This window comes from Lissotriton vulgaris, chromosome 4_1 (assembly GCF_964263255.1).
Source record: "Lissotriton vulgaris chromosome 4_1, aLisVul1.2, whole genome shotgun sequence".
Lineage (NCBI taxonomy): Eukaryota > Metazoa > Chordata > Amphibia > Caudata > Salamandridae > Lissotriton > Lissotriton vulgaris.
Genome location: NC_141691.1, coordinates 125,716,631 through 125,740,576, shown reverse-complemented (window position 1 = coordinate 125,740,576; position 23,946 = coordinate 125,716,631). Strand labels below are relative to the sequence as shown.

General features: G+C 46.3%; 1 protein-coding gene across 2 annotated transcripts in view; it reads right to left on the bottom strand.

The window, feature by feature from the left end:
- MTMR8 (myotubularin related protein 8) overlaps positions 1-20,402 on the bottom strand; it is a 682,512-nt gene extending 662,110 nt beyond the window's left edge. Inside the window, exon 1 of one of the 2 annotated variants that reach the window (XM_086918376.1) lies at positions 20,235-20,402. In XM_086918376.1, coding sequence (XP_086774502.1) covers positions 20,235-20,258 — 24 coding nt within the window. In that variant the 5' untranslated portion in view covers positions 20,259-20,402. The remainder of the gene's footprint in view (positions 1-20,234) is intronic. The other variant, XM_086918377.1, reaches the window with a different exon arrangement.
- Between the last annotated feature and the right edge of the window lie 3,544 nt (positions 20,403-23,946).

Below are 23,946 nucleotides of genomic sequence, written 5' to 3'. Positions count from 1 at the left end.
CCATCACAAATAGCCAGCGCGTCCCTCTCTCTCCTGACCTCGCAAGCATCCCCCCGCACGCTGACAGCCCCCGCTCTCACATGCCTTGGGTCATAAACCCCTCTTCAGCGCAGCTCTGCCTCGGAACCCCATCCTGTTCCCAGCGCGACACCTCCCTTCTTCCCTTCATGATCCCGGGTCCTTCGATAAAACCCCCTTTCCTCTGTGCCCGTTTGTCCTACTCGTTCCCAGGCCGCCACCTGGCCCTGCGGATGCTGTTTATTGCCCCCCTGTACAGTAGGAAGCCTCCCCCATCAAAGGATCCACGAGTTGATCAAAGCCCCCACCCTATGAGATCCCATCAATCCCATACATTCCGTGAATCGGCGGAATGTCCAGCTGCGCGATAATCATCACCTGTTGTGACCAGGGTGGGGACTTCAACTGTAAATGTGTGTGGGAACGGGCCTGAAGCGGGGATTCCGAGGATGTCTTTCCGTACATCAAAGTGTTGACAGAGATGTGTTTTATGCAATAAAGCAATAAACTTGTGTATAAGAGGCCAGGCCACAGAGATGCGGTTAGAGCACCTCGAGAAGATACCCTGTTGTCTGATTTGATGTGTTCTGCTCCGTCGGAATAAAACTTCTGTTTCCTGCCTTCCTGTCTCCAGCGCCTGCCTCTTTGTTTGGTAACTTGAGTGGGTATAGAGGCGGTTAACGCCGGGCAACTCTGAAAAGGTCATCGGCCCTACCTTTTTCCACAATTGGCGTCCCAAACGTGGGGCCCATCAGCGACTTGTGGATCCAGTGGGAGAGGTCCCGACGACAGAGTGAACGACTGCAACGATCAGGAGAGCTCCTGTCCGATAGACCCTCGTCTGACAGCCGATCATCCGAACTTCACTGGTTCCGAACAGACCTCTCTCGAGTGATCTACGGTCCTGACTGGGAACGATCAGGAGTGCCGCGAGGATCACGAAGAATAGAGGACGATCGGGCGCTGGATTCGGAAGACAAGAAACTGTCCATGCGGTCCGGGTAAGGTCGTGTAAACACGACGAATTGCGAAATGATTGTTTGGAAAATACTAGTATTACTCTTTTGTTGATTTGTTTGGAGATTCACTGTCTGCAAACGGAGAAACAACAGACTCTCCCTTTGCAAGCAGTGAAGGATAGGTAACGCAGACTTTTGTCCCCGTTGTAATCCGTCGTGCCTATCTTCCTCCCCCACTGATTGATTGTTTGGCCCGAACTGTTGTTCGCGGATTGTTTTCTGGAGATTCTCTGTCTGCAAACAGGGAAGAACAGGTTCTCTCTTTGCAGGTAGTGAAAGGGTAGGTAACGCAGACTTTTGTCCCCGTTGTAACCCGTCGGGCCTACTTATTCTCCCCATTGATTGTTTGATTGACCGAACATTGACTATTCGATATTGGTTCTTTCGAGGTATTCACCGCCTGCAAACAACGAAGAATAGAAATATTCTGTCTAGTCTTTGCACGCAGTGATAAGATAGGTAGTGCAGACTTTTGTCCCCATTGTAATCCGTCATGCCTGTCTTCTCCCCACTGATTGGTAGCCTGTTTAGCCCGGACCGCTTATTAGAGATGAACCATCCGGCTCCACTGGAAGGCACCCCTAATAAGGACATGTTCATGAAGCATGGATTGATCGCTATAGCTTATAGCAAGCTGTGGCATAAATATACGAAAAAGGATCGAGAAAGTCAGTGGCCACTGATAGGATCCTTCGATGAGGATAAAATAAGCGCGCTAGAAACAGCCCTTGGGAAACACAAGACAACGCCCACTATGCTTGATAGTCTCGGCATGTGGCGCAAAGAAACGGAACAGCGTAAAAAGAGAAATGAGAGTAGGTTGGGAAAAGAGCTGCGAAAGGCAGCCCACCTAGCTGCTAAGAAACTAGAAGAAGAGATTATGGAAAAAGAGGAAGCCAAACAGAAACTAGAGGTAGAAACATCAAGCCAGTGTCCGGTCAGAACGCCCTCTACGCTCTATCCTGAACTGCCCCTGAAACAGCGAGCCAACGATGATCTTTTGTTAGGTCCTCCGATCATCTACATGCCCCCTCCATATGCCCCTTCCCAACCCTTAGCACAGCACCCACCACCCCCAAGCACAGATGAGAGTAATACCAGAGCTTCGGCCCCCATGGCCTCTGTGCCGGCCGAACCCCTTGTATTAGATACAGCACAAGCGGCAACGTTAGATGACCCTGAGACCCGGAAGGCTGATTCCGCAAGAACAAGCAGATTAAGCAAGGATGAGCGAGCAGGGATTGACAAGATAGTGAGGACATTGGTAGAAAGAAAGGAAAGTGAAGAGTACATCACGGATATGTTCAACTCATATGCAGGGAGCCACAGACGACATTTTGCCGTACGACTGTGTTATCATGTCTTGAATGCGTACGAGGACCGATATCGAGACAAAGGTCCCGAGAGTCTAACGACTCTGTATAGGAAAGTCGATATCGGGGATGAGGGCGAGTGTGATGTGACGGACCACCTTACGCGTACGCTTGAGGTTCTCCGCCACCTCACTGAACAGGAATCGGAAACTAAACCCACGACACCTGTAGCGACCGAACCCCAAACTGAGCGAGCTAGCGCCATGATGCCAATAAGAGAGGCTGCCCCTTACTGGGTTCCTCCACGAGGTCTAGGAACACACGATGACGTCAACCACCAAGATGCAAAAGGGAGGGTTGTGTACAACTGGGTCTACCAGCCATGGGATCGGCAAGATATTCTGACATTTCGGAAATCTCTGCCTGATTTACGTAAAAACCCCACTGCTTTCTATACTGAATTAGGTACAGCCTTAGGTTCAACGATTATGACCCTGGCTGACATCGACTTGTTTTTCGGGTTATGTCTACCAGCTGATGTGTGGAAGCAAATCCGGAAAGTCGACCACCTTGAGCTGTTCGGACATACATGGTCACAACTCGATGGCATAGATAAACAACGAGAACCTGGACAGAAGCCTTTGAAATCCATTTTAGACCTCCCAGATAAGATTGTACAGAAATTGAAAACCCTGATTCCAGAAAGGAAAGTGGACTGGTCGATAGTAACGGCTTGTCGACAGAAACCCCAGGAAGATGTATCGGACTACTTCTCCCGGTTTTAAACGGTGTTCTCCGATTACAGCGGCCAGGATCTGACCACTGCAACCGGACACCACTTGTTTGTCCAGAATTATGTTAAGGTTTTGTCACCGGAAGTCTCCCAGAAACTACAGGCCAGCGAGAGTAGTTGGGCAGCCTCCAAACCTGCGGCTATCCTTCAGATGGCCCAATATTACGAACACCAGAAAAATGGAAACGATAGAGCAACAGAGAAAAAGAAGAAGGACTTAAAAGAGAGGGTGATGATTGCACAACTGCAAGGGGTGACTATAGGACGAGAGCAATACAAAGGAAACTACCAGACAAATGCCCCTAGGAACGTGCCTCCTAAAGACCGCACCCCGACATCCCGCATTGGACGTACAGACATTAACGAGGACCAGTGTGCTTTCTGTAAAGGATTCGGCCATTGGAAATCCCAGTGCCCGGTCCTGTTAGAGATGAACAGAAATAGGGACCCCAAGGACGTAGCAGGTGGGCCGAGAAATAGAGGACAGCAACAAGGGCCCGCAAATAACACGACTAACGATAGACCAAACAGACCAAATACATTCAACCGACCCAGACAAAATCAGTACCAACAGTCTGACTGTGATGATGCCCACGATTTCCCATAGGATCCAGTCGAGCTCTATGTTGACCAGCAAGGTCCTTATGTCACCGCTAAGGTCCTGGGTACCAAGTCTCCATTTCTGGTAGACACTGGCGCAACACGTAGTGCGTCATCTAAACGACTGATTCCAAGGGCACCCTTGTCTGGCTCGCTTGCGACATCGATAGGTTTCGATGGAACGCCCTCCACTAACCCTTTGTCCATTCCAATTTCCTTCGACTTAGAAAACAATCTCACTGACACGACATTTTTGCTTTCCGCCAATACCCCTGACGCCATTATGGGACTTGACTTACTGAAGCACTTCCGTGCGACTATTAGATGTTCCCAAGACGGAGTTCGAGTTTTCCTGTATGACAACCCCATTTTGCTCAGACATTGCCCTTCCCGACGCATGTTTTCTATCAATGACACTGACATGTCCCTGCTTGACACTCTGCCTCCGTATCTGTGGGCCAAGACAGATTCGGACGTAGGACGCATGATGATTGACCCAGTGCACATCACTGTTCGACCGGACGCGATACTCCCAAAACTTCCACAATATCGGATATCGCCTGAGGGCGAGAAGGCATTGGTAAAGATTATTCAGTCTCTGATAGACGCAGGAGTGGTAGAGGAAGTGGTTAGCAACGTTTGCAACAGTCCTATCTTGCCCATCATCAAGAAACAAGGAGAGGGAGATGAGAAAGCATACCGCTTCATCATTGACCTTCGAGAGATCAACAAAGTGGTTGTACCCCAGTACCCCGTGGTCTCAGATATCACCACTATCCTGACTTTGATTCCTTCTACTGCCACCACCTTCACTGTCATCGACCTCAAAAACGCATTTTTCTCTATCCCCATCCACCCAGACAGCCGGTATCTCTTCGGCTTCACCCTAAAAGCCCGCTCATATAGATTCTGTCGAGCACCCCAGGGCTACACAGAAAGCACTAGCATCTACAGCCAGGCCCTCAAGAGACAACTGGATCAGGTCCAGTTACCCGATGGAGTGGTGTTAATACAATATGTCGATGACATCCTTTTGGCGGCCGACACCACTCCACTAGCAGTCACAGCCACCATTCAACTCCTGCACTTCCTTGCGGAAAATGGCCACAAGGTCTCCAAGAAGAAGTTGCAATTCTGCCAACCCCAGGTCACTTACTTAGGCCACCTTTTGTCCAAAGACGGAAGGAAACTTACTCCCGACCGGATCCAAACCATTCTCGAAACCCCTGTCCCCAAGACTCAGAAACAGGTTCGCTCCCTACTAGGTCTCACCTCCTTCTGCCGACAGTGGTTACCAAACTTCAGCCTCATTGTAAAACCACTGCTTTCTCTGCTAGCTAAAGATGTCCCCTCCCCACTCCCTTGGACCCCTGAATGCCAATCCTCCTTCACAGAGCTACGAGATGCCCTTTGCTCGGCCCCCGTCCTAGGTACCCCCGATTACACAAAGCCCTTCTCCCTCTACACTCACGAAAGGGAGGGGTGTGCTTTATCTGTCCTGACCCAGTCCATTGGCCCAAAGCAACGACAGTGCGCTTACTTCTCTGCCACTCTTGACCCCGTAGCCAGAGCCTTACCTGCCTGCCTTCGAGCTGTAGCTGCCGCTGCTATCTCTATCCGACAGAGTGAGGGGATCGTGCTCTCGAATTCCCTCACGGTATTAGTACCCCATGCAGTTGACACCCTCCTGAACCAAACCAAGACGCAACACCTGATGAGTGCACGACTGACTGGATACGAACTGACTCTGCTCGCACCCCACATCACCCTGAAAAGATGCACCACACTGAATCCAGCAACTCTGTTACCCCTGCCAGAGAACGAACCCAATGTGCCCCCTGTACACGACTGTGTGACCCTCACGGACGAACAGACTAGAAGTAGAGTTGACCTCAGAGACACGGCTTTTCCTGACCCTGACGGAGAGCTGTGGGTGGACGGCTCTTGCATCAAACTCCCCGATGGCACCACTTCTGCTGCTTATGCAGTCACCACAGCCCGAACTGTAGTCGAGACAGCCCGCATCACACAACGATCTGCACAGGCAGCGGAACTGATTGCCCTGACACGAGCATGCATCCTAGCAGCAGGAACCACAGCGAACATTTACACCGACAGCCAGTATGCCTTCGGGGTAGTTCACCATTTTGGGCTCCTTTGGAAGGAAAGGGGATTCTTGACCTCACACGGCACTCCCATCCTACATGGAGATCTAGTCTCCGCCTTGATCGAAGCTGTCCTTCTCCCCAAAAGACTTGCGGTCATCAAATGCCAGGCGCACAAGAAAGTGACAGACATTATTGGACAGGGAAATGCACTAGCCGACCTCACTGCTCGAACGACAGCTGAAAATAGGACGACAACACGCATGTATGTGACCAGGTCACAAGCAGAGAAATGGACCGACGCTAGGGACACTATTAGAGACATTCAAATGGCTAGCACACAACACGAATTGACTGAATGGGCGCGGGTGGGATTGAAAGACGATGAAGGCTGCTGGCGGACCAAAGACACGAACAAGTGGTTGCTACCTGACTCATACCTGATTCCCATACTGACTATGGCACACTCCCCTGCTCACATAGGATCAGCCCCCATGATTGAACTTGTCTCCAGAGTTTGGCACAACGACAAAATAACAGACTCCGCCAAACGTCTGGTCCAACAATGCTTGATATGCCTGCAACATAACCCCGGGAAAGGAACTGTAGTACCCCGGGGAGGGTTTGGGGTCCCCAATCACCCCTTTGAAGTCCTGCAGATGGACTACACCCAGCTGGACAGATGCCAAGGCCTGAAATACGTACTTGTTGTGGTATGCGCATTTAGCAAATGGGTGGAAGCATACCCAACCCGTGACAACACTGCTATGGCCACTGCAAAAGTACTGTTAAAGGAATTTTTCCCTCGCTACTGCCTTTGTCGAATTTTATGGAGCGACAATTTGTATAGCATTTGTATAGCGCACGGCTGCCCCATCCAGCTCATCTTAAAGGGGCTGGGTATCAAGCAGAAGTTCAACGCAGTCTTCCACCCCCAGTCTGCTGGACTTGTCGAGCGACACAATGCCACACTAAAGCTTAAACTGGCCAAGATAGTGGCTACCACGGGTCTGAAATGGCCAGACGCTCTCCCACTGGCATTGCTATCGATGCGTTCCACCCCCACCAAACACCACTTGACACCTTATGAGGTTGTTTTCGGTCGACCCATGAGCGTCTGGTCTGCACCGAAACCAACTTCCATTCATGACGTCCCGGACGTCCTAATGTCTGATTATCTGTATAAATTGACTGAAACTCTGTCTGTCATTCATCAGCAGGTGCAGCAGGCCATCCCCGATGCTTCCAGGGGTCCGGGCCACGACATCCAACCGGGGGTCTATGTATTAGTCCGGAATTTTCAACGGGCGAAGAGTTTGGAACCCCGGTGGACGGGCCCCTGGCAAGTACTGATCACCACCCGGACGGCTCTTCGAGTGGAGGGGAAACGGCACTGGCTGCACGCGCACCACTGCAAGAAGGTCTCCTCGACCCTGGCCACAGCAGAAAGCATCGACAACCAGGAAGAGCTCCTGAACAAGGATCAACCTTCTCTAAACTGCTATCCCGATACCGAGGCACTTGAACTCGCAAAATTCTCTGATCCCACTGTGCCATCCAGAGAAGGGTATTTCCTGCGTCGAAAGGAGGGAGCTTCGGCTAAGTAGACCACGGGCTAAGTTAAATCTCAGAACGGTGACCTAAACACCACCAAGGGTTACCCGGAGAGAAGCTAAACGAAGTCTGTGGTTCTGCCCACTACAGAGCACCTTGAAGGTGATGGAAGCGCCAGATAAGAAGATGATGGAAGCGCCAAATAAGAAGATGATGAAAGCAACTGGAAATACCCACTACAGAAACCCAAAGACTGACAATATGCACAAATCAAAGACAATTGCATTCTTCATTGTCTTCCTCTTTTGCCTCCTCCTCATGACTTCCTTTTGGATCTTGGAGGAAAGCACACCTGCTCATCAGATATTGCTAACCACTGCTCAGCCTACTACCATGAAGGAACATTATTTGATCTCGCTCTCTCCTCAACTCAGAGAAAGGCGAAAGGAGTTCTGGAACAACTCCTTTGTACAGCTACTGCACCAGCACAATCTCGCCACCAATGCCACCAACTGCTGGATCTGTGGGTTGCTACCCCACGCCACTGGACATTCGATACCTTTTATCCCTTCACCCTTTTCAATTCACGGCTCCTGCCTTGCTTGGCTGATTCTCCTGCAAGAGAGCTATAAGGACAATGCCACCTCCAGCAAAACCATGACACATTTCTTTCATGAGGTCTGGCGAAACAAAACAAAGACACACTTCTGCCCGCAGACCTCCAACGATTCTATCCACATGGACATCCCTGCTAAAGAACGAGTTGAAATGCAGGTGTTCAACAATCCAACCAGACCCACTTTCTCCTACCTACGGAAGCGAACAGCTGCCACTCTGACTGTGGCTCTGTCTGTCATCACCGTCACAGGCCATATGTGCATAGAAGGGCTCGGGTCACAGCTGGTAGGCCGCAGTGCTTGCCGCTTCACCAGGACTTTGGACTCTACTGACCCACCTTCCTTTGTATCCTCTCCAAACATGTACTTTGTTTGTGGCACAAAGGCTTACACCTGGCTCCCCAAAGGCTGGGGGGGCACTTGTTTCATCTCCTTCGTCCTTCCTCCAACCTATGTGGCCCCAGCAAATCACCATAGACAAAAGCGAGCCAAGGACATTGAACAAGCCGACTCAACAGGAGCACAGTTCCTCGATGCTATGAAGGGACTTGTTGCACTCTGGGGTCCGATGGCAAACAACCGTGCCATCCGACATCTGACTCAGGCAGTCGAGACAACAATGAACATCACAGCTGGTATCCTTGCTAACAACACAGCCGAGCTTCAAGCGGTCCGCCTGGTGGCTCTCCAGAACCGCCTTGTTCTAGATGTGGTTCTTGCGGACCGTGGTGGAGCATGCCGCATTATTGGGTCCAGCTGCTGTACATATATACCGGACAACTCACCTTCAGTGTACAAGGCCATCGAACACCACCACAGACTCTCCTCAGAAGTCCACCAGGAGCAGGAAGAATGGTCGCTTGGTGGATGGTTCTGGAGTACTGTTAAGAACTGGGGCTGGAGACTGTTTTCTATGATCCTGATTCCTGTAGTTCTAATATGTGGATTGTGCTTAGGAATTCAATGCCTGCCGCCTCTGTATTCATTATGTACGAGTTGTATTTGCCCTAAGACTGTGGACCTTGGAAATGAACGCATGGGAGCATTATATGATGCCGAGGTTAGGAATTGAATGAAGATCGACATTGAGTAGACAAGCTGGCTAGATATGTTGAAAAGGGAGGACTGTTAAAACTTACGCTACAACGTCAACATTATCGGCGCCATCTTGCCCCCTTTTCGAGCCCATTCGTGCGCGTAAGCGGCAGCCATTTTGAGTACCAGGGCCTCTCTGCCCATCACAAATAGCCAGCGCGTCCCTCTCTCTCCTGACCTCGCAAGCATCCCCCCGCACGCTGACAGCCCCCGCTCTCACATGCCTTGGGTCATAAACCCCTCTTCAGCGCAGCTCTGCCTCGGAAACCCCATCCTGTTCCCAGCGCGACACCTCCTTTCTTCCCTTCATGATCCCGGGTCCTTTGATAAAACCCCCTTTCCTCTGTGCCCGTTTGTCCTACTCGTTCCCAGGCCGCCACCTGGCCCTGCGGATGCTGTTTATTGCCCCCCTGTACAGTAGGAAGCCTCCCCCATCAAAGGATCCACGAGTTGATCAAAGCCCCCACCCTATGAGATCCGATCAATCCCATACATTCCGTGAATCGGCGGAATGTCCAGCTGCGCGATAATCATCACCTGTTGTGACCAGGGTGGGGACTTCAACTGTAAATGTGTGTGGGAACGGGCCTGAAGCGGGGTTTCCGAGGATGTCTTCCCGTACATCAAAGTGTTGACAGAGATGTGTTTTATGCAATAAAGCAATAAACTTGTGTATAAGAGGCCTAGGCCACAGAGATGCGGTTAGAGCACCTCGAGAAGATACCCTGTTGTCTGATTTGATGTGTTCTGCTCCGTCGGAATAAAACTTCTGTTTCCTGCCTTCCAGTCTCCAGCGCCTGCCTCTTTGTTTGGTAACTTGAGTGGGTATAGAGGCGGTTAACGCCGGGCAACTCTGAAAAAGGTCATCGGCCCTACCTTTTTCCACATATCCAGTTATGTTTCCAAAGAACACGGCGATTCCAGGGACGTCTGCTTCTAACGCTCACACGAAGATGCCGCTGAACTTCACCGGCAGCTTTACAGCGAGTTCGAACTCCACAGGAACCTTGGATTTCTTCCGGCCCTCATACACTCATTGCCTCTTTTCACATGAACGGCACTTCAAGCCTTCCCAATCCTTGCACTTATTCTCACTTACACCCCTTTTTTCCCCCTCCCTCACCCATTGGGGCACAAATATGTTTCTGATTAAGTGATGATTTTTCTATGTTATGTATCTAACATGCAGGCGCATTGTGATTAAATAACAGTGCACCTTCTCAAAGTGTATGGATTTTTTGATAATGCTGCTTTGCAGAGATTTATTGCACTTAACTGTTTACCTTGTTTTTTAACTATTGTGTACTGGGACCCCTTTCCTATTTGTACCACAATACACCCTGGTCCCAGTGACTTCAATTGGTAACACCCGTTTCCTGTAACGTACCATTACCTTCAGCCTCAGTATGTAAATCTGCGGAAACGTGGCAACATAAGGGAATTTTTTACCTCTGTTTCTGAAAGCTGAGCAAATGTGACAAGGTACCAAGATTTGAAGGCATCTCTATTACTCACAAAGTGAATGAGCAAGAAAGATACCTTTAAATCTTGTCATATTTGCTTGGCTTTTAGAGACAGATGTTAAGTACATTCCAGTTACATCAAGTAGATTTTTCAAGTTAGTAGACCTGTAGGTCTAGTAACATTTTTATGATTTTTCAAGCCCCGAAGTTGCTTGACTATTTAGGGAACAGGTGGACCATCACAACTTAAAACCATGCCACCAATCATTTTCAGGATTTCCAAAGAATCGGAGAGGGGGCTAGCAAACAATAGAGAGAATCACCTACCCAGTTAAAAGTAATCAAATGGACTCATACGACTTATCCTATCTGCAGCCTATGACACTGATCTGGAGATACTAAATGGGAATCTTAGGCATTATTCTAAAGTGTATCCAGGTATTCCTACAAACTGCAGCCAACAAATAAAGATTATGTCAGTGAAACCTTTGAAGTAAAGGGCAGTATGTGCAATGCCTTCTTGGTCGGTCTAGTTACCCCTGGCCCACACTAAAATGCTTCATTTGGCACAAGACATTTGCAATTCCAGATCCATCTCAATCTAAGGAATAAACATGTGACTCAGTAAAATACTACTATACTTGGCCCATGTCTATTTTTAGGTGAATGAGAAGTACCTCTGGTACTAGCATGGGCATGGTATAACATGGTTCCATTAACTTGGCCCACATCTCGACACATACTCAAAACCAACACAAAAAAGTAACGACTCTGGGCTTAATCTCTGCAAACATCTAATCATCTAAACCCGAAATAAGTGAATGTTGTGGTAATGTGTGCCAACTTCAATTGCCCATGCTATGAATCATTACTAGAGCACTAGTTGTGACATGCCCGGAATAATGCAATTGTTTTAAACTATTATTTTTAGGTCAGCTTGTATAGCGCAACAGGTGCCTCAGCAAAGAGGCGTCCCGGCGCTTGCAGCCATGTCAGAGGAGCGCAGAAGGTTTTTTACAGCCACCTTAGGGGTGGGGGCACTGCCCAAAGACGCCGGCCACCAATGCTTACTCCAGAGCCCCTTGTCTTTCCCCAGCAGCAGCACTTCTGACTTGTTGGCATTGAGTTGAAGGCACCACCAACTGCATATCATCAGTGTACGAGATCATGGTCAGACCAGAGTGTCTTGCCAACGCTGCCAGGGGTTGAACATAGAGGTTGAACAGGACAGACTTAATGCCGACCCCTGAGGTACCCCCTGCTTGATGACATGAGCATGTGAGAGGAAAGGGGGGGGCGCAACCTGAAATGATCTGTCAGACAGAAAAGAGCGGAACCACTCCAGGGCCGGACCAACCAACCCCACCTCCTCCAGGCGGCGCAGGAGGATCTTATGGGAGACTGTGTTGAACGCAGCGCTCTGTCGAGCAGGATGAGAGCCACAGTCTATCCCTCCTCCAGGATGGTCCGCAAGTGTTCACTCACTGCTACAAGCGCGGTCTCGGTGCTATGACCCGGGTGGAAACCATTCTGGCAGCGATCCAAGGCTCCAATGTTGCTCAAATGGCCAGAAAGAATGTTATTAGTGTGGCCCTCGGCAATTTTTGCTACCCAGGGCAGGAGGGATATGGGACGAAAGTTTTCCAGTTTAGTTGGGTCCAGTGATGTTTTTTTCAGCAAGGGGACCACCCTTGCTTTTTTCCATGGCAGGGGCACCACCGCCGTGGTGAAAGAGGCGTTTATGATCTGGTGTAATGGAGTAAATAGAACAGGTAGAGCGTCTCTGAATTGGGCAGGCCTCATGGGATCAGTAGGGGAACCAGATCTGACCCTCTTACTTAAAGTAAGGAATTCATCATGGGAGATAGGAGGGATAGCAGTCAGGGTGATGGTGGGCCAAAGAACAGCAGTGTTTGCAGAGTCCGTAGGGCCAGTGGCAAAGGATTTATAAATAGTTTCAACTTTTTGAACAAAGAAAGTGGCTAGGTCCTCACATTGTTGTTCAGACGTGATCCACAGAGTGGAAGGATCTTTCCTGGTTTTAAAATCATTAAGAATTTTAAAGATGCTTTTGATATGATTTTTGCTGAACTTAATCTCATTGGTAAGGAAGGCAGTACGTGCCTCATGTAGGGCCTTGTGATAGTGTTTAATCGCACCCTGGTACAGCTTTTTTTGCCCAAGGGTCATAGGCCCTTCTCCAGACTCATTGTAGCTTCTTACAGAAACTACGTAAAACTGCCAGGGCGTCATCAAACCAGGGATTAGACTTCAAGCACCGACCCTTTGGCTGGAATCAAAGAGTCTAAAGCATGGAGTATCCAGTCACAAAATGCTTTATAAGCTTTACGTTTTAAACTGCTCTCCCCAAAAATCGCAAAGATAGGAAATCAGGGGACCCAGTTTAGCCTGAAGAACTCATCAAACTGTTTTAGATACTGTTCACAGCAGAGCCATACAAAATAAATGTGCAACTGAGCTGCAAAAGCATGATAACTACAGAATATGGGGACAAAATAAGCAGCAACCTAAAAACAAAAAAATATGCTATTAAGTATGCACGATAACCTTATTTGCTGTCTCATAGGTTAGCATTCACAAACAGAGCTTTGTTTACCTGCACATGCTAATATGAAGAACAGCATTTGGTCCGAATAGCTGTCATGTTATCGTTCGCCAGTAATTATGCTGGATTTCTAGTGCATTCTACAGAACCAAGTTACAAAACTTTTTGCGAAATTAATCTAGATTTACACAAACAGGTTTACTCCTACGCGTATAGAAAATCTCATGCTTACAATAAATTAAAAAAGAATTCCAGTTGTACTCCGAGATATCCACACGTCATCCGCATTCAAAAACACACCTTTTAGCAAACGCAAAATCACAAGTGTGCAATTTCATAAGCAGACATATAATTCAAAAAGTGCCATTGCACCGGAAACGTTTTGCTCTTTTTCTCTCCATATGGAAAACATTTTGACAACGTTGCAAGAACTTTCCAGGAGGGAAATTACTTGAAAAAGTTACTTACTAACTTGAAAAGTTTTGATTGTTCGTTAAAATGTGCTGGAGAAACACCCAAAACGTCCACAGACCTGCCAGTGGTAGTAAATTTGCTCACATGGAAATTTCTTCCATCACTCCCAAATCTGTGAACTAGGAAGGCGACTTACCCCGCAAAATTTTATTTTTCTTGCAGTCAAGTTTAATTTGGGGGCTCAAATTCTTTTGTGAATTGAGCGATATTGATAGTCCTGGTCAGGTTATTGGCGATAAAAGAACCGTGCATGCTATATGTGCAGCGACAGCCCTGCTTAGAAGGGACTCGGCTGCTTTAATGTCTTATAAGTGCTTTTATTTGATTTTTATGCGGAGCATCTCAACCAGAAAAGCTGTCAAGCAGCACAGAAAACGATAAGGGATGAATTGTAACAAAACCAAAGCAGTACCAAAAAAAATATTATTTTGTATTTTTTCTTATTTAAAATCAGAAGGTGTTCTGAACTTGTAGTTAAATGCATCACATCAATTGACGCATGGCTGAGTACAGATAAGGAATGCCAAATTGACTCTAGTCAGCCTGAAATAAAGGGCCTCTTCCTGCTGTGCATTTTTCTATAAATATGAGAGACAGCGACTCCTCTCTCATTTTTCTCATGAGTATGCAGTTACACACTTGCTACAACATGATGTGAGCAGTCTCTGATACATAGATGCTACCAAAACAGTTCCCACAAAGGTCGCACTGCACCTATCAACTTAATACCCATTCAAACACCGGCATCAAATGTTTAAAGGTCCATTCTCTCACTCCTTTTCTCTTTGATTCACGCCACGGTGAAGCAATACAATGTGGTGCGTGCACAGATCTGGTCCTGATCCTTGACAGTGAAACGCTGCCCATCCATGACATACAATATTAGCACATGTTGCAGGATGCTCTTGGGTTAGCAGAAGCACTAATGTAACACCATTAAGAGATGCTCACACCTCTTCACAGGCCCCTCACATTACTCCCAGATTACATCTGGGAATCTCCAACTGATATTCTTTCTTTGTCCTTGGTTGACTCTCCCGGAGTTACCTTATCCTCCCTAACAATTAACCTGTTCCATGTTCATCATATGAATGTTTAAGTTATTAAAGCGCATGCCTCCTGCTAGTCAGATGGTTTTTCGCTATAGGGATAACGTCCATTATGGGGGCCCGGTAGGACGTTTCAAACTATTATCAAACAGAAAATTACCTGGCCACAAGTTTAGTGTCCTACTCATTTATTTAGCAGATTCAACATACAACACATTTAGTCATTGTAGTATGCTTTACCAATTGTACCCGATTCAAATAATTTTTGGGCAACAATTATTCATATTTGATGCATTGAAAGAATACGCATTTCATTCTACATTGTATAATTGTGTAATCTCATAACAAGACATATATTCATAAACTAATTAGGAAAAAACAGTAAAATCAAATCACTAAATTACACCAGTCGATACAGTAAAAATGCCTGCCAGCGCTGGGACTATTTTCCTTATTCGATTTTTAGGGCGCAGAGACAGGCGTGCTACGTTGATAAGACTTTTTTGGGGGGCTCTCTCGGGGTATGTTTGATGTGATGACACCTTCACCAGATTCCCAATCGATGTGGGTCCCTCGTAGACTAATATGGACGAGCCGACGAGTTTCCAATCCCCCTCTGCCTTAGGGGATTATCATCAGGGTTTGGACCACGGTGTAATCTTATGTTCATCAAAAGTGACTCACTCTTGCAGGGGATATTTCTTCTGTGCTGAATGTGTATTCAATATCTTCGCACGTGTGTATTGATAAATTCCAACTTGTTTCCTTGCTCTTTATCAATTAGACTGAGGCTTTTTGTTGAGGGTTTGTAACTCCGCCTTAGAAGTAGTTCCTCTTTCTTCAATGTGTGTTTATGGTTTCCACGAACTTCCTACGTCCGCTCTTTTCAAGTGTAATCTTGATGGCTTTGTGGGAGCTTCTCTTGGACCACAGTTAGTCAATAGTATATCTGAATGAACACGCACTCAGAGGCATCCTCGTGTGTGGTACATCTATCCACAAAAAGGTACAACTCTGTAGCCTTTTATATCTCATTGAATGAATCACAAATGGCAAATGTTAGGTCAGATTATTGAAGATACTTTACAGACCCTAACAATTTAATTGACCTTCTAGAAGCAGCACAACCAAGCTTTCATCAAGTGCAGAAGAGTCGGTAGTTGTCTGTCTTATGGATGATCTGAAAATAGAACTTGTATCAGCTGGCAAGCCTATTCAACAATTTTCAACAAACTTCTTCCCGGCCACTTGCTGGGTTCCATAGAGCACAGACCTCTCATTCTTTTATATTTGCAGCCAGTAACAGCCTGGGATGTTTCAGGTGTGAAAATCCCGCCATTACCCTGGTCTTGATTTGTAGAGGGGAATAAAAACAAAGCAAATTTACTTTTTTTTTATAATAATAATTTCTACAATATTTTAACCAAAATTTCAACTTTTCTGAAAATTCTCCAGGAATTCCAGGGGGCAATTCCCACTAGTGGAAATGCAACACAAAAGTGCATTAGCAATTATACCATTTTATTTTGTCTGAGGTGGACTATTTTTGTTTATAAAAAAAAAACATTAGCAGTACCCTCTCAAAATTTGGGGGAATTTCAGCTTTCTTAGAGGCATGGGTGTGGAATCCCTATAGCCCGACTCCCAACACATATTGTTTAGGATCAAGGACAACAAGTTTTCATGTTTATTTTGTCCTTGGGACAAGTGGGCCCAACCCCCTGCAGCACAAACCCATTGGCTGCCGGTTTACAATACCACATTATGCATCAGGGATGGGCATAGTCTGCAAGGTATTACTTGTGTCCATATGTTAATGCTGTTTGAACTTGTATTTATGGTTAATTAAGTCAAAGCATTTATTATTAGGGGGAGTGCTCAAACGAAATGTTGTTACCTTTGATTGCACTGCTGACTGGCCCCAGTCTAAAAATGTGTACACAAGTTTTAAAAGTTTCCCAATACAAGGCTACGTATATAATGCTCCTAGAATGCTCTCTAATTAGATGCAAATATTTGCGGAAACTTGAAAGCAAGACTGATGAGTGTTAGCTTACAAAATAAAATTTTCACCAAAATGCAATGAGAAAATAAAACGGTTCGCTAAACTACGCTGACATTTTAGGTTCCATTTCTTTGAAGTATCATCTAGTAAAATGTGTTAATGCATGCTAGTATTCCCAAAACAAATTCAGAATGGAAAATCTGTGCAGTTTCAAGAAAGTTATGGGAAATATTAAAATAAACAATCATTGGCAAAGCCAGTAGGTCTAACATTGGTGGTAAGCCTTCTGGTTAGTCAATGTGTACCTTGTTTTGACACAGTTTTTGTAAAGCAATAGCAATATTGGTGTGAGAGCTGCCAGGCCCTCACCATTGCAACAAACATTTGCATAGAGCAATCATATTTTTGATCTCAAAAAGGACACATTGCTAAAGTAGTCCCTGGCTCTGAACAAAACTACTTTGTGTGCAGAAATGCTTCTTATGAAATAACGGAATGCTATCACTCACAGTGAAGCCAGTCTACAGAAAATGGTACTCCTAGAAAATATTAGTGAACTGAATTTTAGCACAAGCAAATATGCATGTCTAGACTTGCACTTGTGAAAATCTGTTGGGTATTTACAAGTTCACTTTTTTTCCAACCCTGTAAAAAGGTTACCTTACAGAATTTTGCAGACCACCAGCTCATGACACTGAAGTTGCGGTGGGAGAACCAAGAAATTAACAGGGAGAGCCATGACAGAGCTAAGCAAAGGCTCTGCTCTGGCTTGAAGAGCCCGTGCACAACCCAAATCTTAAAGATATTTGGTATGCAAATAGTACAACAAACTTCATTTTAGAATATGATACAGAGTCTTCAAAATACACAAAAAATTGTGTTTCTTTAACATCTGATTATATCTCTGCATTGAGATTTATTGAATAGGAATTTTTAAACAGAAACTGAGAAATATTTCTGCCCCTGCCCTTATGACAATTCTTTTGGTGAACTAAGAGGTAAATCAATTGTCATGTGACCCTTGTATGTGGCCTAGATTATTAGCACAATTATAGGCTATTAATTCGAAGACAAGAGCGGTTTTTGTACAGTGCACATCTTGAAATCACTGATCTGAAAGTGCTCTCCTATACAGTAACGAACAAAAAAAGGAGCCTCTGTGAAATTAAGTATTTGTGTAGGATCATACAATTTGGTCAAGAAAATTAGCGGGGTTTGAGCAACAAATTTTCCAGTTTCAAGCAGTGCAATTTAGCCACTAAATTGGTATCTGTGACATCAAAGATTACACCATTTTATTTCGGCACAGAGAAATTTGCCGGGAGTCACAGGATGCCGAGGCCAGAATTCAAACCTGGTTCCCCAAGTTACATAGTCGGCAGGGGTAGCCATTAGGCAACATGACCTTCCAGAAAAGCTCAGCTTGCTTTGGGCCGAGGTTCCAAGAGGAGCGCGAGCTGACCCAGCAATCTAGCTCAATCTTTCAGTGGCTCATCCATTTCTACAATAAAGTTAAGAGAAAACGATATACCATCTATACTGGGACTGATGGCGTTTTATTAGCGGCTACCATTTCTCGGGATCGAATTTAATACTTGCTGCATATTTTTTATTGTTGCTACATTCCCACATTATGTCTAGTGAAGAACTAGAAAACTCCGTCACTCCACTGATGAAAGTTGCAATATACTCTACAACACCCACGGGCAACCTCTTATGAAATCAAGTCACCGATTGCTGAACATACACCTTCTCGAACTTGGCTCCACCTTCAGCAACCAAACCTTATACAAAAAAATGTAAGGCTGGTCCTTTCCTTATCTCATATTAGCACTGATACGCCCATCACAGTAATCAGCGCCAGGGCCCCAACTCTTGAAAATGTGCACTTAACAAATATTTAACTAACATAGCAACACACCACAGCCCAATGTCTGACGATGCAAGTTCCAAATAGGCCAGGCCTCTTTCTGGTAATGCGTTTGCGCCCCATGATCAGGTACTTCCAGAGCTACAGATTGTATTGTACTCATCCTGGTAACTATTTTCTATTAAACATTTCCTACTGAGATTATGTCATCAGATTTCTTCTGGTGAACACCTGCCCATCACACCCATACTGTTTGGAATCTCTCTTAACACCTCAGGCTCTCATCAGATCTGATTAACAGGTACTGTTCAGGACCCCACTTCCCATTATATGGCCATCTCCAACCCCCTCACTCTTATTCAAATACACGATTCTGGCACACTGGTCTGAAATGGTTTTTCCTTTGTAATCTCAGATAATCACTCTGTCAGAATCGTATATCTTAATGTTAAAATTCTTCTATCCGTGGCGAAATATCCACTAAAAATAACTGTCTTACTATTCTGAGCCTTTCTCAGCCTTGCACTGTCACAGGAGGTACACCACAATTGACAGACAGCAAGTTGCACACTGTGCAGTCTAGTGCCACCTCTTGGCAAATGTGGGTGACAACAGCCACATACATCAGGGATGCACTCCCAAGTGGGAAGCGTGTGTTCCTGAGGAAGTCTGCACCCCTGGAGAGAGTGCCAGCTAATAAATAGAAAACAGTGTTTAGTGTGCAAGAGAACAGAAACAAAATCACCTCTCCTATTTTCAAGCAGTACGCACTGGACTGTAGTTTGTACCACATAATAGTTTCTGTTGGTCAGTGGAAGCTGTCCAATTTCAAAATATTAAACACTTGAAGACTTTTGCACGGTTTAAATTCTCTTGTAATTTTTTCGATTCCCTGTGTTGGAGATAGTGCTTTGTTTATCCATGCTCTGATAGTCATTTTAATTCCTAATAATAAACAAGCATTTGCAATGCAATAGGTCTCGCATTACTGAAAGTTTGAGATATTGGTTTTGCAAGTAATAAAGCAACGCCAATAGGTCAAACTTACAGTAACGCGAGACATATTTCAATGCAAATGTTTGTATATTCTTAGTTGGGACACAGTCTCCTCTCCATCTCCCCTGCTAACTCTTAGCCCTGATCTCGCTTTCTAGCCAGAAGGCACGCCGCTCTCCATGGGTGGGATCCTTTTGCCTCTCTAATCACCCACACCCCAAGCTAAATTCACACTGCCTCTATGGTTAGGGATAACCCTCCATCCCTCCGTTCCAGGATCAGGGGGTTCCCTCTCTGTGGTTCAGGACGTTTTTTCACTTGTTCATGATTTCCATACGATCCCTTTTCAGGACCACATTTTTACTTTATTGCTAGTTCGAGAAGATCTACTCGAACGAGACTGCTGAGGAATTTCCTATTTGTGTACTCTCCGGGTCTTATCCACTACCCGGTTCAGGATATACCTACTTGACATGAACTTACCAAGGCTTCCAACCCCGACCAGCATAGTGATATACCAGCCTCCTCCCACCCCTTCGGCAGCACTGCTCTTTAACTCTCTCGAGTAAAAAACGCCCAATCTGACTGTTGAGGAACTTCTCTTCTCACTCCACTTTAGAATGAGTAAATCATACTAAGACACTGACAGCTCCCCCTCCGGTCACACCCCCTCCCGCGGGGCGCACACCGCGCTCACCTTGGGCGTCAGAATGTGCTCCATGGCTCCAGGGCGTCCCACCTCGTTTCGGCTGCGGTTGGTGAGCGTCACCCTGGTCTCACAGCCACCAGAGCAGCAAAGTTTACACCCGCCATCTTCACAAGGCTGGGTCAGCGCCTGTCACCAGTCCGAAAGCTCAGCGGCAATGATCGCGAGAGGTGCACGTCACCATGGAGACGGTTGGGCACGCGCTTGAAGGAGAAATGGAAGAAGGACGGAAGCAAAGACTTTAACGGGCGACCATCTTAGAGGGAGTGCTGGTTTATTTCATTCTCAAGACTAGTGCAACAAGATCCTGTATTCGGACAATAATCATAGCAAAAGGGATTGTCATTGTGTTAAAAAAAACTATTGCAACTTGTCGCTAGCCAAATATAAATTCACAAATTTGCGAGCCAGGGTAATTCTTCGGGAGAACCAAGCCACGAACTGACCAGGCTTGGCCCAAGCTATACTACAGCTTTTAATGAAAAGCCATAAACAGCAATAGACCCGATGGATTTAGGTGGGAGACTCTCGACTTTAAAGCCTAACGTGGTTTTATTTTGCTTGTTTCCCACTGTTGTATCTTACCCATGCCACCCCCCTGCACCCCTGCGCATGGTACCTTCCTTTCCCCTGCGCGTGAACCTCCCCAGAGTTCTCCCCTTCCCATTGGTTCCCCCACATTCCATTCCTTCCCCAGCTGATAACGTTGACACCAACTGTCATTACTGATGTTCCGTTTACCTACGCACCACCTCCTTGTGGGGCTGTTATAATAAATCTAACTTCACACTACTTCAGCTTGCAGACTACTTTGTAACAGTGGCGACGAGGATGGGATCCGAACCCACGCGTGCAAAGCACAAAGGGTCATGACATCCATTCTGGAAGATGTTGATGGTATCAGGTTTTTCCAAGATGATATCCTGGTCATGGGCAGCAACCAATCGGAACATGACACACGCCTTAGACAAGTGTTTTGCAAACTGAAAATGCATGGTTTAACAGTAGAATTAGACAAATGTAAAATCTCACAGGACAAAGTGGTTTACCTTGGACACACCATCAGCCGTGAAGGGATCAAACCCAAACAAGGTTTGGTGGATGCCATCCTGAATGCCCCATGTCCCTCAAGCAAAGAGGATGTAAGAGCCTTTCTCGGCTTGACGGAGTATTACTCCAAATTCATAAGGAATTTCTCTGAAAAAACCTACAGCATAAGACAATTACTGAAAAACAAAAACAAATTTGTCTGGTCACCGGACTGTCAGAACACCTTTGTTACCATCAAAAAGGAAATCAGCGAGGCGCCTTTCCTCAAAGGTTTTGACCCCAAAGCAGATATCTACATAACCACAGATGCAAGCAACAAAGGTATTGGAGCTGTTCTAGCACAGAAGGACTCATCTAACCAAGAATGGGTTGTAGCCTTTGCCTCCAGGTCGCTCACCTCTGCGGAGGAAAAGTACTCTGTCATTGAGCGTGAAATGCTGGCTTGTTCATGGGCGCTCAATTACTTCAGAGCTTATGTGTGGGGTTACAAAATCCATCTCCGCACAGACCACAAACCGTTAATCAAGATACTGACTGCCTCTGGTCTACAAAATGCTTCACCAAGACTCAGCAAAATGTCGATCAAGTTGTTGGATTACAACTACTCGGCTGAATATTGGCCAGGGGTGAAAAACAAGATTGCGGATTTCCTCAGCAGACTACCCCTGCCTCACACGGAAAGCATGATCGCTCAAGAAGACGAGGAGAAGGTAGCTCTGCTCTTCAACACTGACCTGGATGGAATATCAGCGGAAGAATGGGGTCAACACATGTCGCGCGACTCCACTCTGCAAATGGTATGCCAATTCATCAACTCCGCATGGCCAGATAAGCGCAACCTACAGGACAATGTCAAGGTGTATTGGGAAACTAGAAATGAACTCAGTTTGGAAAACGGCGTGTTGTACAGAATGGGTAAAGCCATAGCCCCTGCCACGCTCAGAGACAAAGTCCTAAGTTTGTGTCACGTTGGCCACCTTGGCATCACCAAAACTAAGCAGCGAGTCAGGGCAAGTTATTGGTGGCCGGGTATTGACAAGCAAATCGAGGTCCAGGTCAGGAACTGTATGGAATGCTGTGACTCAGACAAAACTCTCAAAACTTCAAAAGTCAGTCTCTCTCCGATTCAACCCCCGCAAATGGCATGGGAGAAATTAGGTTTGGACATTGTGGGGCCCATAGAAGGACATAATGGAGAAATCAAGTACATCTTGGTGGCAATAGATCACTTCTCCAAGTGGCCAGAAATTAAGATCGTAGAGGAAATTGACAGCTCCAAATGTATAGACTTCTTGGACAAGCTCTTTCTCAGTGAAGGTTTACCCAAATCCGTCCTCACCGATAATGGCCGGCAATTCTGTTCTGAGGCATTCAAGTCATTCCTTGCTAGAAACTGTATCACCCACCACACCACTTCAATTTATCATCCAGAAGGAAATGGCCTCACTGAACGTTTCAACCGTGTCTTGAAAGGACACATACAACTATCCAGAAATGCAAACTTAAACTGGGAAGAGGAAATATACAAACTTATCTGGGCATTCAGGATTGCTCCTTGTGCAAGCACACGCACAGCACCATTCATTCTCATGAGAAGCAGACAGCCCATGAGCATTGATCTGGGGTGGATGTCTGAATCAAAACAAATTGAATGGTCACCTGAAAACATAAGGAATAACATCATCAAGGCACAGAAGTACTACAAAGAATGGTATGATTCTAGACACAGCGCAAAAGATCATTCATTCAAGGTTGGCGACCTTGTGAAAGTTCGTTTTGAAAAAAAAGTAAAGAAAGGAGAAAGCAGATTTACCGCCCCACTTCACATTGACGAACTGTTTAACAATGCGGCAAGACTCAGTGATGGGAAAGTCTGGCACATGAGCAGACTGGCGAACTATCATCCCAGTGGCAAGGCCCAGGGTCATCAGCAGCATGTTACCGTTAGCAATGATTTGTGGGTAGATGTCGATAGATCTAGTGTTGATGAGAATAATAGGTCTAGAAACAACAGCACACGTGACCTCCAACCTGACTCTGACTCTGACGATGGTCAATCGACAGATCGGTCTGCAGGTGTCAATCCCAGCACTTCGACTTGTAATCGGAGTTGTCAGGATGACCCTCATTCGGATTCTGAAGTTGCGTCTGATGGTCACAGATTCAGTGGTAGGTTCGGCAGATCTGACCTTGACTCTCATTCGGACACCGAATGTGCACCACACTTACCCGCGGCCTCTGGAAGGTTTGGCAGAACCATCCGTAGACCTAAACGTTTAGATGATTATGTGTGTGACTAACTACCCAACTGTTTATGCACCCACCTGCTTTTTGCCACCGCATCCCGTGGCGCTGTTGCCAAAACTCTAAAGAGAGGAAGATGTGTTGTATCTTACCCATGCCACCCCCCTGCACCCCTGCGCATGGTACCTTCCTTTCCCCTGCGCGTGAACCTCCCCAGAGTTCTCCCCTTCCCATTGGTTCCCCCACATTCCATTCCTTCCCCAGCTGATAACGTTGACACCAACTGTCATTACTGATGTTCCGTTTACCTACGCACCACCTCCTTGTGGGGCTGTTATAATAAATCTAACTTCACACTACTTCAGCTTGCAGACTACTTTGTAACAGTGGCGACGAGGATGGGATCCGA